At 41.1% G+C, this 15379-nt stretch overlaps 2 protein-coding genes across 3 annotated transcripts; one reads left to right on the forward strand and one right to left on the reverse strand.

Annotated features, from left to right (window-relative positions):
- Window positions 1-135: 135 nt before the first annotated feature.
- Window positions 136-10712, forward strand: LOC112220855 (COP9 signalosome complex subunit 6). 2 transcript variants are annotated; one of them, XM_024382768.2, is made up of 10 exons: window positions 136-182; window positions 1352-1477; window positions 1808-1939; window positions 2308-2396; window positions 2585-2647; window positions 7460-7507; window positions 9270-9384; window positions 9478-9570; window positions 9835-9935; window positions 10187-10712. In XM_024382768.2, the coding sequence occupies exons 2-10, from the start codon at window positions 1366-1368 to the stop codon at window positions 10325-10327; spliced, it is 894 nt and encodes a 297-aa protein (XP_024238536.1). In that variant the 5' UTR covers window positions 136-182; window positions 1352-1365; the 3' UTR covers window positions 10328-10712. The 2 variants fall into 2 exon arrangements, with proteins under 2 accessions (XP_024238536.1, XP_024238535.2); XM_024382767.2 differs by lacking the exon at window positions 136-182 and adding an exon at window positions 393-541.
- Window positions 10713-12302: 1590 nt separating this feature from the next.
- On the reverse strand, window positions 12303-15361 carry LOC112220854 (leucine-rich repeat extensin-like protein 2). Its single transcript, XM_024382766.2, has 5 exons — window positions 14789-15361; window positions 14157-14220; window positions 13978-14022; window positions 13616-13776; window positions 12303-13429 (listed from the first exon to the last, which is right to left on the reverse strand). Exons 2-5 carry the CDS (start codon window positions 14209-14211, stop codon window positions 12701-12703), a joined length of 990 nt encoding a protein of 329 aa, XP_024238534.1. The 5' UTR covers window positions 14212-14220; window positions 14789-15361; the 3' UTR covers window positions 12303-12700.
- Window positions 15362-15379: the final 18 nt, after the last annotated feature.

Genomic DNA, 15379 nt, shown 5'->3' on the forward strand with positions numbered 1-15379 from the left:
CGGTTATACCCACGTGGGTGATTGAAAGACTAAATGTTTTGCTGGTTGTCCTGGTAAAAGTGTAGATGCCAATCACCATATACATTCAAAGATGAAAAGCGGGGAAGGGGGAGAGATGACTAGAAACGATTCGGTTGAATGTGTGGATTAATTGTCCGAGTAGAAGACCTTGTGCATTTCAGGTAAAATAACAACTCAATGTTTATATCCCATTACAAATTAGCTAGCAACAGCAAGCTAGCTAAATAGGACAAATTATATAGCAAGTGCAAGCTAACTAGCTAAATTGCCATACATGTTTAATGCTTTTCGACTTGTCCCCAAATTAATGTCATTGGTTCAGAGTTTGTTTTGATATTTTAACCTGAGTGTCGTGATCACATTTGGTGTAGGGGGCAAAATAAATGTATGCACGAAGCGCACGCGGTTTGTTCGGTGTTGGCGTTTGAGAAAAAACGCCTCGTTGTACTGGGCTTGCGCAGCTATAAATCGGACAAGATGGCGACGAGCAATGGTGGTGGAATGGAGGTGGATGGGGCAGGTAATTTCCTTTAAAAAGCACAATTGATTTATCTCATTATGATAAGGTTGTATACATATTGTGTAGGTTTCAACTATACTCCTTTATCGATGGTGTTAGCGCATTTAGCTTGCCATTATTTCGCTTATGCGTTTACTAACGCTACTACAGCGAGGCTACCTAACGTTAGTTAATTTAGATAAGGTGACTGTCCAGTTCTTGTGTGTATATTAACGTTACTGGTATATGCAATTTCCAAACAAGTGCAGTTAATGTTTGCTAGTTAACGAACTAATTCAACCGCCGTCACATATTGATTGGTCCGTCCGTATTACCTAACTAAACAATGTAAACCACTAGCGTTAGTTTATCGATTGCTGGCTAGGTAACAGTTAACATGTTAAAACGTTACCTATTTTGCCTTCTTAGCTAGGTTTAATAACAGCGCAGTAACAGGTCCTCTATACCTAGCGAGTAGTTACCTATATTTTTCTAAGCTGTTAGTAAGTTTCATGATGGCATCTTTTAAAATGTGGATTGGGATAGCATTGTTGAAAAATCAAAGCTTTGAGGAATAGAATCAATGCCATTTTTAAATTTAACTAGTCATCACTGTAACGTTACTCTTCCTGTAAAGTTAGATTACTCAAAACCACCCAATTCACCTGTTCACGGATATTGTAACAATCGTCAATATATATTATTAAAGACAAGAACACAAATGCTTTGTTTGCTCTGAGGCAGGTGGTCGTATTAAGGCCATATTAGCTACGTTTGGCTTTAGAGATGACCAACAATAAAGGAAACCCACCCTCTCTCTCTGTCCCACAGCCAGCCCCAGTGTTATGGTCTCTGGGGTCACCGGCAGTGTCTCTGTTGCCTTGCATCCTCTGGTCATCCTCAACATCTCAGATCACTGGATTCGCATCCGCTCCCAGGAGGGGCGGCCCATGCAGGGTATGTGAGCTGATCAGTTTTCAAGAATACCGATAGTTGTATACAGTCTTACATTTGGCATGGAATAAGGGGATAAGAGGTATTTACATTTTTTTCAGTAAATTGCTCTGTAAATGTCTAAACTTCTTTCAAAGTATTTCAACTTTAAGACATTAATTAAAATAGTTAAGACTCTACAAGAGAACCAATACCTCAACAGTGGGAAGGGAATCATACATGGGAGAGGTTACAGTTAATGACACAATTTCAATGGGCTTTGCTATAGCCTACATATGTATCAATTCTAAACATCTGCCTAATGTTGCATTGCATCCTTTCCTTCTCACCAAGTGATCGGCGCGTTAATCGGGAAGCAGGAGGGTAGAAACATTGAGGTGATGAACTCCTTTGAGCTGCTTCATCAATTGGTAGATGACCGAGCACACATTGACAAGGAGTACTACTACACCAAGGAGGAGCAGTGTGAGTCTAATTTCACTAACCTACCATACAAAGAAAATGTCAGATGTCACTCCCCATTGATTACTGATATTGGTGAAAGTGCTAGATAAAAAGTTGTGATTGATTGATGTGCCGTGTCATGGTTTCCCACCATCTCTGAGGTGGAAAAATGTCATAGTAGGCTTGTACCTGAAGCCCTTGGTGTTATAAATTGAACTGAACCTCTGTATAGGTGCTGGTCTAGGATGAGTTTAGCCTTTTAGGTCACAGTGAATAAGATTACATTAGTGGGGGGACCTACTTGACTTCGTGACCTCTGCTTTCTTTCAGTCAAACAGGTCTTCAAAGACATGGAATTCCTACTGCACCTGACCTCTGCTTTCTTTCAGTCAAACAGGTCTTCAAGGACATGGAATTCCTGGGCTGGTATACCACAGGGGGTCCTTGTGACCAATCAGACATCCACATTCACAAGCAGGTAGGTGGAGCGAAAGAGAATACATTTATTTTCCATGGGAGAGAAATTAGAGGCATGATAAAAGTAACTGTTACTGTAATTGGTCAGTGAATTATTGTGATTTGAAAGATGTAAATGTCAGTCATTTGAGGTTATTTGGCCAACTGTGTGCTGTTTCCTTATTGGCTTTTCCTCTCTTTTCACTTCAGGTGTGTGAGATAATTGAGAGTCCACTCTTCCTCAAGCTCAACCCGATGACCAAACACACAGATGTGAGTTTCTCATTTAGATTTTTTTTATAGAATGGACGATATACAGTTGAAGTCAGAAGTTTACATACACGTTAGCCAAATACATTTAAACTCTGTTTTTTTTCTCACAATTTCTGACATTCAACCCTAGTAAAAATTCCCTGTCTTAGGTCAGTTAGGATCACCACTATATTTTAAGAATGTGAAATGTCAGAATAATAACAGAGAATCATTTATTTCAGCTTTTTATTTCTTTCATCACATTCCCAGTGGGTCAGAGGTTTACATACACTCAATTAGTATTTGGTAGCATTGTCTTTAAATTGTTTTAACTTGGGTCAAATGTTTCGGGTAGACTTCCACAAGCTTCTCACAATAAGTTGGGTGAATTTTGGCCCATTCCTCCTGACAGAGCTATTGTAACGGAGTCAGGTTTTTAGGCCTCATTGCTCGCACACGCTTTTTCAGTTCTGCCCACACATTTTCTATAGGATTGAGGTCAGGGCTTTGTGATGGCCACTCCAATACCTTGACTTTGTTGTCCTTAAGCCATTTTGCCACAACAAGTATACTTGGGGTCATTGTGCATTTGGAAGACCCGTTTGCGACCAAGCTTTAACTTCCTGACTGTCTTGAGATGTTGCGTCAATATATCAACATCATTTTCTATTCTCATGATGTCATCTATTGTGTGAAGTGCACCAGTCCCTCCTGCAGCAAAGCACCCCCACCACATAATGCTGCCACCCCCGTGCTTCACGGTTGGGATGGTGTTCTTCAGCTTGCAAGCCTCCCCCTTTTCCTCCAAACATAATGATGGTCATTATGGACAAACAGTCCTATTTTTGTTTCATCAGACCAGAGAACATTTCTCCAAAAAGTAAGATCTTCGTCCCCATGTGCAGTTGCAAACTGTAGTCTGGCTTTTTTATAGCGGTTTTAGAGCAGTGGCTTCTTCCTTGTTGAGCGGCCTTTCAGGTTTTGTAAATATAGGACTCGTTTTACTGTGGATATAGATACTTTTTACCTGTTTCCTCTAGCATCTTCACAGGGTCCTTTGCTGTTGTTCTGGGATTGATTTGCACTTTTCGCACCAAAGTACGTTCATCTCTAGGAGACAGAACGCATCTCCTTCCTGAGCGGTATGACGGGTCCCATGGTGTTTATACTTGCGTACTATTGTTTGTACAGATTAATGTGGTACCTTCAGGCATTTGGAAACACTACACTTCTTTTTCTGAGGTCTTGGCTGATTTCTTTTGATTTTCCTATGATGTCAAGCAAAGAGGCACAGAGTTTGAAGGTAGGCCTTGAAAAACATCCACAAGTACACCTCCAATTGACTCAAATGACGTCAATTAGCCTATCAGAAGCTTCTAAAGCCATGACATCATTTTCGGGAATGTTCCAAGCTGTTTAAATGCACAGTCAACTTAGTGTATGTAAACTTCTGACCCACTGGAATTGTGATACAGTGAAATAATTGTTGAAAAAATTACTTGTCATACACGAAGTAGATGTCCTAACCGACTTGCCCAAACTATAGTTTGTTAACAAGAAATGTGTGGAGTGGTTGAAAAACAAGTTTTAATGACTCCAACCTAAGTGCATGTAAACTTCTGACTTCAACTGTACAGTACCAGTCAAAAGTTTGGACATACCTACTCATTCCAGGGTTTTTCTATCTTTTGACTATTTTCTACATTTTAGAATAATAGTGAAGACATCAAAACTATCAATTAACACATATGGAATCATGTAGTAACCAAAAAAGTGTTAAACAAATCTAAATACATTTGAGATTCTTCAAAGTAGCCAGCCTTTGCCTTGATGACAGCTTTGCACACTCCTGGCATTCTCTCAATCAGCTTCATCTGGGAGTCACCTGGAATGCATTTCAATTAACAGGTGTGACTTGTTAAGTTAATATTTGGATTTTCTATCCTTAATGCGTTTGAGCCAATCAGTTGTGTTGTGACAAGGTAGGGGTGGTATACAGAAGATAGACCAAGTTGATATTATGGCAAGAACCGCTCAAATGAGGAAAGAGAAACGACCGCCAATCATTACTTTTAGACATGAAGGTCAGTTAAACCCGGAAAATTTGAAGATCCTTGAACGTTTCTTCAAGTGCAGTCGCAATAACTATCAAGCACTATGATGAAACTGGCTCTCGAGGACATCCACAGGAAAGGAAGACCCGGAGTTATATCTGCTGCAGAGGATAAGTTCATTAGAGTTACCAGACATAGAAATTGCATCCCAAATAAATGCTTCAGAGTTCAAGTAACAGACACATCTCAACATCAACTGTTCAGAGGAGACTGTGTGAATCAGGCCTTCATGGTTGAATTGCTGCAATGAAACCACTACTAAAGGACACCAAAGGAAATCTGTCCTTTGGTCTGATGAGTCCAAATTTTAGATTTTTGGTTCCAACCACCGTGTCATTGTAAGACGCAGAGTAAGTGAATGGATGATCTCCCCATGTGTGGTTCCAAGTATGGAGGTGTGATGGTGTGGGGTTGCTTTGCTGGTGAAACTGTCTGTGATTTATTTAGAATTCAAGGCACACTTAACCAGCATGGCTGCCACAGCATTCTGCAGCTACAGTGCCTTGCCAAAGTATTCGGCCCCCTTGAACTTTGCGACCTTTTGCCACATTTCAGGCTTCAAAACATAAAGATATAAAACTGTATTTTTTTGTGAAGAATCAACAACAAGTGGGACACAATCATGAAGTGGAATGACATTTATTGGATATTTCAAACTTTTTTAACAAATCAAAAACTGAAAAATTGGGCGTGCAAAATTATTCAGCCCCTTTACTTTCAGTGCAGCAAACTCTCTCCAGAAGTTCAGTGAGGATCTCTGAATGATCCAATGTTGACCTAAATGACTAATGATGATAAATACAATCTACCTGTGTGTAATCAAGTCTCCGTATAAATGCACCTAGAATGTGATAGTCTCAGAGGTCCGTTAAAAGCGCAGAGAGCATCATGAAGAACAAGGAACACACCAGGCAGGTCTGAGATACTGTTGTGAAGAAGTTTAAAGCCGGATTTGGATACAAAAAGATTTCCCAAGCTTTAAACATCCCAAGGAGCACTGTGCAAGCGATAATATTGAAATGGAAGGAGTATCAGACCACTGCAAATCTACCAAGACCTGGCCGTCCCTCTAAACTTTCAGCTCATACAAGGTGAAAACTGATCAGAGATGCAGCCAAGAGGCCCATGATCACTCTGGATGAACTGCAGAGATCTACAGCTGAGGTGGGAGACTCTGTCCATAGGACAACAATCAGTCGTATATTGCACAAATCTGGCCTTTATGGAAGAGTGGCAAGAAGAAAGCCATTTCTTAAAGATATCCATAAAAAGTGTCGTTTAAAGTTTGCCACAAGCCACCTGGGAGACACACCAAACATGTGGAAGAAGGTGCTCTGGTCAGATGAAACCAAAATTGAACTTTTTGGCAACAATGCAAAACGTTATGTTTGGCGTAAAAGCAACACAGCTCATCACCCTGAACACCCCATCCCCACTGTCAAACATGGTGGTGGCAGCATCATGGTTTGGGCCTGCTTTTCTTCAGCAGGGACAGGGAAGATGGTTAAAATTGATGGGAAGATGGATGGAGCCACATACAGGACCATTCTGGAAGAACCTGATGGAGTCTGCAAAAGACCTGAGACTGGGACGGAGATTTGTCTTCCAACAAGACAATGATCCAAAACATAAAGCAAAATCTACAATGGAATGGTTCAAAAATAAACATATCCAGGTGTTAGAATGGCCAAGTCAAAGTCCAGACCTGAATCCAATCGAGAGTCTGTGGAAAGAACTGAAAACTGCTGTTCACAAATGCTCTCCATCCAACCTCACTGAGCTCGAGCTGTTTTGCAAGGAGGAATGGGAAAAAATTTCAGTCTCTCGATGTGCAAAACTGATAGACATACCCCAAGCGACATACAGCTGTAATCGCAGCAAAAGGTGGCGCTACAAAGTATTAACTCAAGGGGGCTGAATAATTTTGCACGCCCAATTTTTCAGTTTTTGATTTGTTAAAAAAGTTTGAAATATCCAATAAATGTCATTCCACTTCATGATTGTGTCCCACTTGTTGTTGATTCTTCACAAAAAAATACAGTTTTATATCTTTATGTTTTGAAGCCTGAAATGTGGCAAAAGGTCGCAAAGTTCAAGGGGGCCGAATACTTTCGCAAGGCACTGTATATGCCATGCCATCTGGTATGCACTTAGTGGGACAATCATTTGTTTTTCAACAGAACAATGACTCAACACAAGGGCTATTTGACCAAGAAGGAGAGTGATTACCTGTCCTCCACAATTACCCAACCTCAACCAAATTGAGATGGTCTGGGATGATTTGGAAGGCAGAGTGAAGGAAAAGCAGCCAACAAGTGCTCAGCATATGTGGGAACTCCTTCAAGACTGTTAATTATTCCAGGTAAAGCAGGTTGAGAGAATGCTAAGAGTGTGCAAAGCTGTCATCAAGGCAAAGGGTGGCTACTTTGAAGAATCAAAAATATATTTGGAATTGTTTAACACATTTTTGGTTACTAAATGTTTCCATATGTTATTTCACAGTTTTGTTTTCTTCACTATTATTATACAATGTAGCAAATAGTAAAAATAAATAACCCTTGAATGAGTAGGTGTGTGTATAAACTTTTGACTGGTACTGTATATGTTAGTGTCAAATATTCAGTTATATTGTTCAGTTTAATGTTCAGTTATATTGCTATGATGTGGTAGAGAGCTTTTCTACTTGTGGTAATTGAAGCTCATGTCCCATCTCCCCCAGCTGCCTGTCAGTGTGTATGAGTCTGTCATCGACATCATCAGTGGAGAGGTAACTCAAGCTCTCCTACCACACACACACACACACCAGGGTTTCCGTTAGGAAAATGTGGCGCTGGACAATGTAACCGGGAAGATTTTAATTTACCGCCCATTTGAGAAATTTCCCGGACCCGCATTGGGTGCGTAACCCATTAGGGCGTCCGACCATGGTGCTCAGAATGACAGAATTCACATTTAGATTATGGTAATTAATCTTAACAAAATATGCAACTCCTGTAATGAAGTGGCCAATAAAAAGTCATTTTCAAACATTTGCCAAAATGCAATTTGCGGTTTAAAAAAACGCCATTCTAAACACCTCACCTGATGCCAGCGGTATATGACAGATTAAAATCTCCATTAGAAACTTAGAAAGATGGTGAATCTAATGATGCAAAAACTAGAATGTGTTGCTAATATGACTAGGATTGTGCCTTTTGCTTCTGGACATTGAAAGAAAGTTGATATGCAAACCAATAGAACAGGAGAGAAATGGCATGTGAGGAAGTATTTTATAGACTGCAGCCGTGGCAAAAGGTCTAGCTGATTTGAGTGGCGGCTGTCAGTGAAAAGCATCTAAAATATGTGTGAAGATAATTAGTCTTAATTTTAAATGGTGAGACTAGGGGAAAGGGTGTGTGGCGAAGATGGCCTATAGCTGTGTCTCTCCAGAAGGCCTGCGCTCTGCTTTCCAGAATGTACTCAGCTATCTCCTGCCAATTATTGTGCATTCGTTGTTCCATTGTGTGAGTTGTTTGCTCTTTGATTTGTTTATTTTGATACATTCCCCATTACATATGTCACCAGTAGTAAATGTACTGTTAATCCCTGTCATTTGGTTACATTCATTTCTGTTAATGCATTTTGTTACTACAGTCATTTATGTTCTCATTCTCAGAGTGGAAACATTGTTTCCAGAGTTCACAACCTGCTAAACTTGTGAGAAAGAAGTTAGGGTTTATTTCATAACCCTCATTTAGGAGTTTTGTACATTTTGTCAATGTATTTTGAAGTGCTCCATGTAAGCAATGAACATGGGTCTGGTTTCTCTGTCTTGTTGAGGGATGCTTTGAAGTAGCCTACCTGGCTCAAATGTAGGAATGTGCCCATTTTGATTTCTGATTGTCTTAACTCACCACAGCTACTACTAATAAGCTGAGCTTCTCAGTCCATTTTTTTTCTTCACTTCACACAGTAAGTCCATTGCGCAAGAACAGCTGTCTGACCTGAGCTCACTGGTGTGTAGGAAACTTTGAGGGTCCTGAGTAGGCTAGTTAATACAATGTTGCAAGTTCGCTAGAGACAGCTTCAGTTCCATACAGTTGATTGATTTGATACAATGTTGCACTTCACTAACAATAGCTCAAGTCAGGACAGATAGAAAAGGGGGCAGGCCGGTTTAGTAGAGAGATCAATGTGATTGAATGAACCCGAATTGTTTAATGTATTTTGAATTAGTTGACAATGGAAGTTATTAGCCATCTGAGTTCCATGCGCTCATTTAACCACCAATGATCACGGTGTATCAATGTGTCCATATGGCAGAGGCTGTTGCTCTCCCATAAGTGGGTGATGCGCTGATAGTCTGCCTACCGTTGTTTTTTTTCCCCCTCCTGGTCAATTTGGCCAGCAACAATTTTATTTATAGGCTTAGTTGATCTTTTTTCTTTATTTTTTTAAGGCAATTACTGGCTAGTGGAAACACACCAATGTGTTTAGTACTAGTGGCTGATTTGTAAGCTTGTCTGTCCTTCTGACTTGACCAATCCCAGGCAACCATGTTGTTTGCTGAGCTGGGGTACACTCTGGCCACAGAAGAGGCGGAGCGAATTGGAGTGGATCACGTGGCTCGCATGACAGCCACAGGCACAGGGGAGAATTCAACAGGTAACTGTAGTTAAGGTGGCCTATTTACCCCCTACTGTCTGGCAGGAATTTTTTAAACACCTTCACGCCATTATGTGTGTCTCTTCTGTTCAGTGGCCGAACATCTCATAGCACAACACAGTGCAATTAAGATGCTCCACAGCAGGGTGAAAGTCATCTTGGAATATGTCAAAGCAGTGGAAGCAGGTGAGAGAACTGCTTACTCTGTTGTGTGATGAGGGATGAAAGACCAAAATAATGCATGTTCAAGTGAGTCTGGAAAGAAGATGCTGATACTAACATCGATATAATTTCCAGCCCTTGCTTTAAAAAAAACAAAACATGGTCTTTCAAACCTGTCTCTTCTCCTTGGTATATCCCAACTGTATCTTATCTCACCTGTTGTGTTGTGTGTGTATATTTTTCCCTCATGCTCTCTTAACTCTCCCCTTCTGATTTGGTACGAACCAGGAGAGGTGCCATTTAACCACGAGATCCTCAGAGAAGCCAATGCCCTGTGCCATAGACTGCCTGTTCTCAGCACCATCAAATTCAAGACTGACTTCTATGATGTAAGTCATCCCCACCTAGGCACTTGGCAAAACTCAGCTCTTGGTGTGAACATGTGTGCACCATTGTTTTTAGATTATAGTCTTGGTGATGTGATAATCAGGATAATTAACGTATGCTGTTTTGAATTAATAAAACCTTAACAAAATTCCTTCTTTAAATCACTCAAGGGTAATGATTTTGAGAATGCTTAGACAGGATGGATTGGCACAGTACTGTAAAAGCATATTAATCTCCTTCTCACTTTTTTCAGCAATGCAATGACGTGGGCCTCATGGCTTACCTAGGTACCATCACTAAGACCTGCAACAGCATGAACCAGTTCATCAACAAGTTCAACGTCTTGTATGATAGACAGGGCATCGGCCGGAGGATGAGAGGACTGTTCTTTTGAGTGACACAGAGAGAGTAATTGGAGAAAGAGAGGGAGAGGTCACAAGCACTGCTTTTCCATTTGTTTGTCTGTATTTTATGTTAAGTAACACTTGTGACACACATTCAGATACCAGTGAATGTTGTTCTCATCAAACCAGTTTGTTTTCAAAGGTAGCAAATGCTAGAAGTGTCTCAAAGGCCTCCTGTCTATACCAGAAAATCACACACACAAACAGGAAGGAAACCGTGTACAAAATCACTCACATTTTCACTCGCACTTTAACATTTGTGAGTATGCACATTAATGAATTCATGTATGTGAACATAAAATACAATTTCCCTTTTTCTTTGTTTTGTTGTTCCATGTTTCTGTAAGTAATAAATAATCTGCTGATTTTTCTTGATTTTGATTTGTTTGTCCAATAAAAAGTAAAATAAGGCCATTTATCAATTTAAATTATAGCTAACATATTCATTAACAAGTATAGAATTAAGCAGTTAGGCCCGAGGATGTGTGGTATATTGCCAATTAATGGCAGTTGTGCACAATGCGGAGTGTCTGGATACAGCCAACCACTGAGATGCCTAATTGCTATTATAAAACTGGTTAACAATGTAAATAGTAATGTTTTGTCATACCCATGGTATACTGTCTGATGTACCATGGCTCTCAGCCAATCAGCATTCAGGGCTCAAACCACCTGGTATATAACACAGTAGTGCTTCCGTCCATGTCTAGTGAACAGACACTCGTAACATAACTGGTATTTGACACTCAAGAGCCTTGTTTATACTTGGTGCTAACATGAGTCCTTTGCCCTGATCTAATTCACATTATGATTGTGCCCACATTGTAGCCATTGCATAAGTAAAATGTGTCTGCATTGTGACCAGATATCCTGGCCCTACAAAAGCATGTGGACACCTGCTCATTGAACATCTCATTCTAATATCATGGGAATTAATATGGAGTTGGTCCCCCATTTGCTGCTATAACAGCCTCCACTCTCCTGGGAGGGCTTTCCACTAGATGTTGGAACATTGCTGAGGGGATTTGCTTCCATTCAGCCACAAGTGCATTAGTGATGTCGAGCACTGATGTTAAGCAATTAGGCCTGGCCTGCAGTCAGTGTTCCAATTGTGTTTGATAGAGTTGAGGTCAGGGTTCTGTGCAGGGCAGTAAAGTTCTTCCACACTGATCTCAACAAACCATTTCTGTATGGACCTTGCTTTGCGCACGGGGGCATTTTCATGCTGAAACAGGAAACCGTATGCATTAAGGTTTCCCGTCACTGGAACTAAGGGGCCTAGCCCGAACCATGAAAGACAGCCCCGGACTATTATTCCTCCCCCACCAAACGTTACAGTTGGCACTATGCATTGGTGCAGGTAGCGTTTAGTAATAGATGCATACATTTGTGTTGGTGACCCCAGCTGGAATCGAACCCACGTTCTTGGCTTAAAGGTAGCCTGTACTCAAGTAGATACACAATACAGAGACCCACAGGTTAAAACAAGTGTATAAAGTCAGGTCTGTGGAGTCAGCATGGTTTTTAGGATTATTGGCCGGAGGTGACAATGTGTTTACTTTTTTTTTTAAAGTAACTGTAGTCTGTTCCTGCTGAGCATGGCCTTGGGGGGGGAGGGGAGGGGAACTGTGTGAGGTGCATTAGACAGGAAAGGGGTGGAGGAAACAGAGTTAGGACAGTTTCAGGTCAGCATTTATTTGGATATTAAAAGGCAGCAGATGTCAACATAATGACCGCCAGCCTGCACTTTTTCTTTAGTAGCCCGAGTTTACCAGCCATGTGGCAAAGACAGGAGTCAGCTTTCCTCTTCTATTGAATTTTATCCTCTCTTTCAAGCTCTCACTGTTGCCACGTATCTTCATTTTTGCCTTTTAATTACACAAAACCTACAGTAACTAGCAGAACAAGCAATACTGGTATGTGGTATACATGCAAACTGAGTTCAGTAGAGAGACAAGCCAGAGACCGTTTTTGAAAAGTTTATTTTTCATAATGAGTCAATATTTACTTTCTTTTTTTGCTATGAAAATTGTGTAATTGAATAATGATTTTGGATGCTGAATAGACAACGGCGCATTGGACAGTAATAAATCAGTCTTATCATCGTAATATTTCCAATCATTGTAATATAGCATCACTCTCCTGCAGGTCATTGCTGTACAATTAGGTTTGCTCTCCTGCTCATAACAGCGTCACCAGCACATTGATAAGACGGTTACATGCTTTATAGCTCAAATACCTATAATTATGGTCTCTGCTGCATCATCCTTCTAAATCTACATCTTCAGGGGAAAACAACTCTTCTTTCATTATTGCCAAAACACTTGAGGCGTAAGTAAAGCTGCCTTTAGAGCTTTGATGAGCTAGTCACTACCACTATCATCAGGGGAATCAGAAGGTGGTGAGGGGTACTGGAAGCGGACTGGATCATAGAGTTCATGCCCATAGTTATAGTTATACGGGTAGCCATAGTAGGGATAGGGATGGGCCACTTTCTTGTTGCTGGCTGCAGGGGGTGGCGAGGCCTCAACTGGTTCCTCCTCAACGGGAGGAGGGGGTGGGCCAGCTTTGCCATGGAATGGTCTGGGTGGGTGGTCTATCAGGCAGTCTGGGTCCCAGTAGGGATTGCAGTCATACTCCATGCCCTTGTAGGTGTGGATGGGGGCCGGAGGGGGAGATGACTTTTTTGGGGCGGTTGGTGGTAGTTGTGGGGCAGATTTTTTAAGCATTGGGGGTGGTGGTGGAGGAGGGAGCTTGTGGAGGTTGCAGGAGGGGTGGTAGCGGGGGTCGCACAGTACGGGCAATGCCCCGGTGGGGAGGTAGACAATATGGGGCTTGCAGAGGGGGTCCTTGGCATTGCACAGGTACATGACGTCAGCCTGGGAGATGGCAGGAGCAGGTTGAGATGTGCTTTTTATTGGGGCAGGAGGGGGAGGGGGTAGGGCTTTGCATTTTTTGTCCATGGCCGGGTCACACTTCTTGATGGTGGGTACTCCCAGTTTGTTCTGGAAGTGTGAGGCGTTGGGGCCGTATACATGCTCCAGCTGCCTCATCTGCTGGTACAGCAGCCTGATCCGGTCAATCTCATACAGCTGAGAGGTACAAGACAGATAAAATACATATTTTGTCTTTATTTCAATCATACAGAGAGAGATGGAATAATTTGAGAAAACAAATGCCTCATTTATTCTTAGTGGTGGTTAGTGCTTCATTAGTTTGTACTTCATTAGTTAATGCATTGCGTGAGTGTTATTGATTGTTTTTCTTTCCTCTCTCACCCCCTCTGTGTGTCCAATGCTATTGTAGTAGCGGTAGTAAGCCTGGAAGTCGGGGTTGCCTCTGTACCACCTTGGTTCCACATTGCGCTTTGGTCGTGAGTGAGTCAGGAAGCCATGAGCCTTGTCCGAATCAATACTCACATCACTAACAGGGCTCATTTCTGTGGGGACAGGTGGATCAGTGGAGAGGGAGAGCAAAGCCACAGAGGGAGAAAGACATGAGGCCAACTACCATTTATAACTACCACAGATAGATATGTTGCTTTCAGTATCAAACAAAAGCATTGGTACTACACATAATTTTATCAAGAAGCTCGAAAGCAAAAACTTTAAATGGCATCCCCCCCTAAACATTCAGTTACCTTCCTGCTTGATAGTATTCAGAAGAGACTTTGCTTCCAGCCAAACTGCAGAGGATACACATGCCACAGACTCAGTTACCATCCAATTCCACATTGAATATTTTATATTTACTTAGGACAATAATTTCAATAACTTTAATTTTACCAAACTCATGTAGCCTAAAATAACGTTATCCCACCTGGTAGCAACGTTAGACAGCATATTGCCCCCATCAGCCACAATGGAGAAATCATCTTGACCACCTGCAAACCAGCCACTGCATTTTATCACTTACATTGTACATGCCTCAATTGTTTTGTTTTTTCAGTGAGCATTGACATACATGATTTAATTAAATGTACATACTGAGATGCATGTATTTACATGTGACCTGTAACAGTTTCAAACTAAAAATCTAAATATCACATTGTTTTAATTCCCGAGTGGGAAAGTAACATTATGACATTTTATATATTTAGTTAAACTTGGGATCTGTTCAAGATCTGATCTTCACATATAAACACTTTCCTCTATGTTTGTTCTAAGAATAGCCAATCCCCAAATGTAATTAAACCATGCATGCCAAATACCAGATGACAACGCAAATAAATACATTCAAACAGCAGTAGGCTATAACATGTCCTGTGAACGATCAGCATATATTTGGTTATCCTCGGTATTTAACAGCATGGAAATAAATAAAAGGAGAGATGAGATTCAATTTCTGTGTAAAATGCCTCTTCCTGCAGTTTAGAAAATATACTGATTATTGTGAATAATATTACTTAAATGATCAGATCATATGTGCTAAAGAAGAAACTCCGTACTGACCTGTGCATGGGCTGCTGTCTTTCCTGTACCGGTGAGGGTAGGTGTGATAAATACAGGTCTCCATGTCAATCAGTCTGACGTGGGAGTGCCTGTCCAATAGAATCACAAAACCATTGAAACAATAATATTGTCTCCTCCTTCCTTTAAAACGCTATTTTAATACTGAGCCTCTGGCGCCAATTAAGAATAAAAACTCCTGGACGTGAGCAGCAAAGTCATAAAAGGTCCTGACTTCAAATGGAAACTCGCAGTAAGTCTGGGAGGAAACATTACCTGCTGAGTAGAAATAGCAGGGTATCCCTGGGGAAAATATTGCCATGTTAGGAAAAAACCTTACAGCCTTTTCATCAGAGCAAAACTAGAATTTCCAAAAGTGGACCCAAGCAATCTAGGCCTACAATAGCATGAAGCCAAGAATGTGTAGAAAATAACACTAATATAGAACAGCATGTGGTATGCAACTGAACATTATATACAAGCCTGTGTGCAGCGTGTTGAAATCAGAGGAACTGTCCCCGACCAAGCCGTTAATAAAAAAGGGCAAATGAAACCGTTAGTTTCGAGGGACACAATAAATGTCCACAAAACTTC

The sequence above is a fragment of the Oncorhynchus tshawytscha genome, linkage group LG21 (genome assembly GCF_018296145.1).
Source record: "Oncorhynchus tshawytscha isolate Ot180627B linkage group LG21, Otsh_v2.0, whole genome shotgun sequence".
In the NCBI taxonomy this organism is placed as follows: domain Eukaryota; kingdom Metazoa; phylum Chordata; class Actinopteri; order Salmoniformes; family Salmonidae; genus Oncorhynchus; species Oncorhynchus tshawytscha.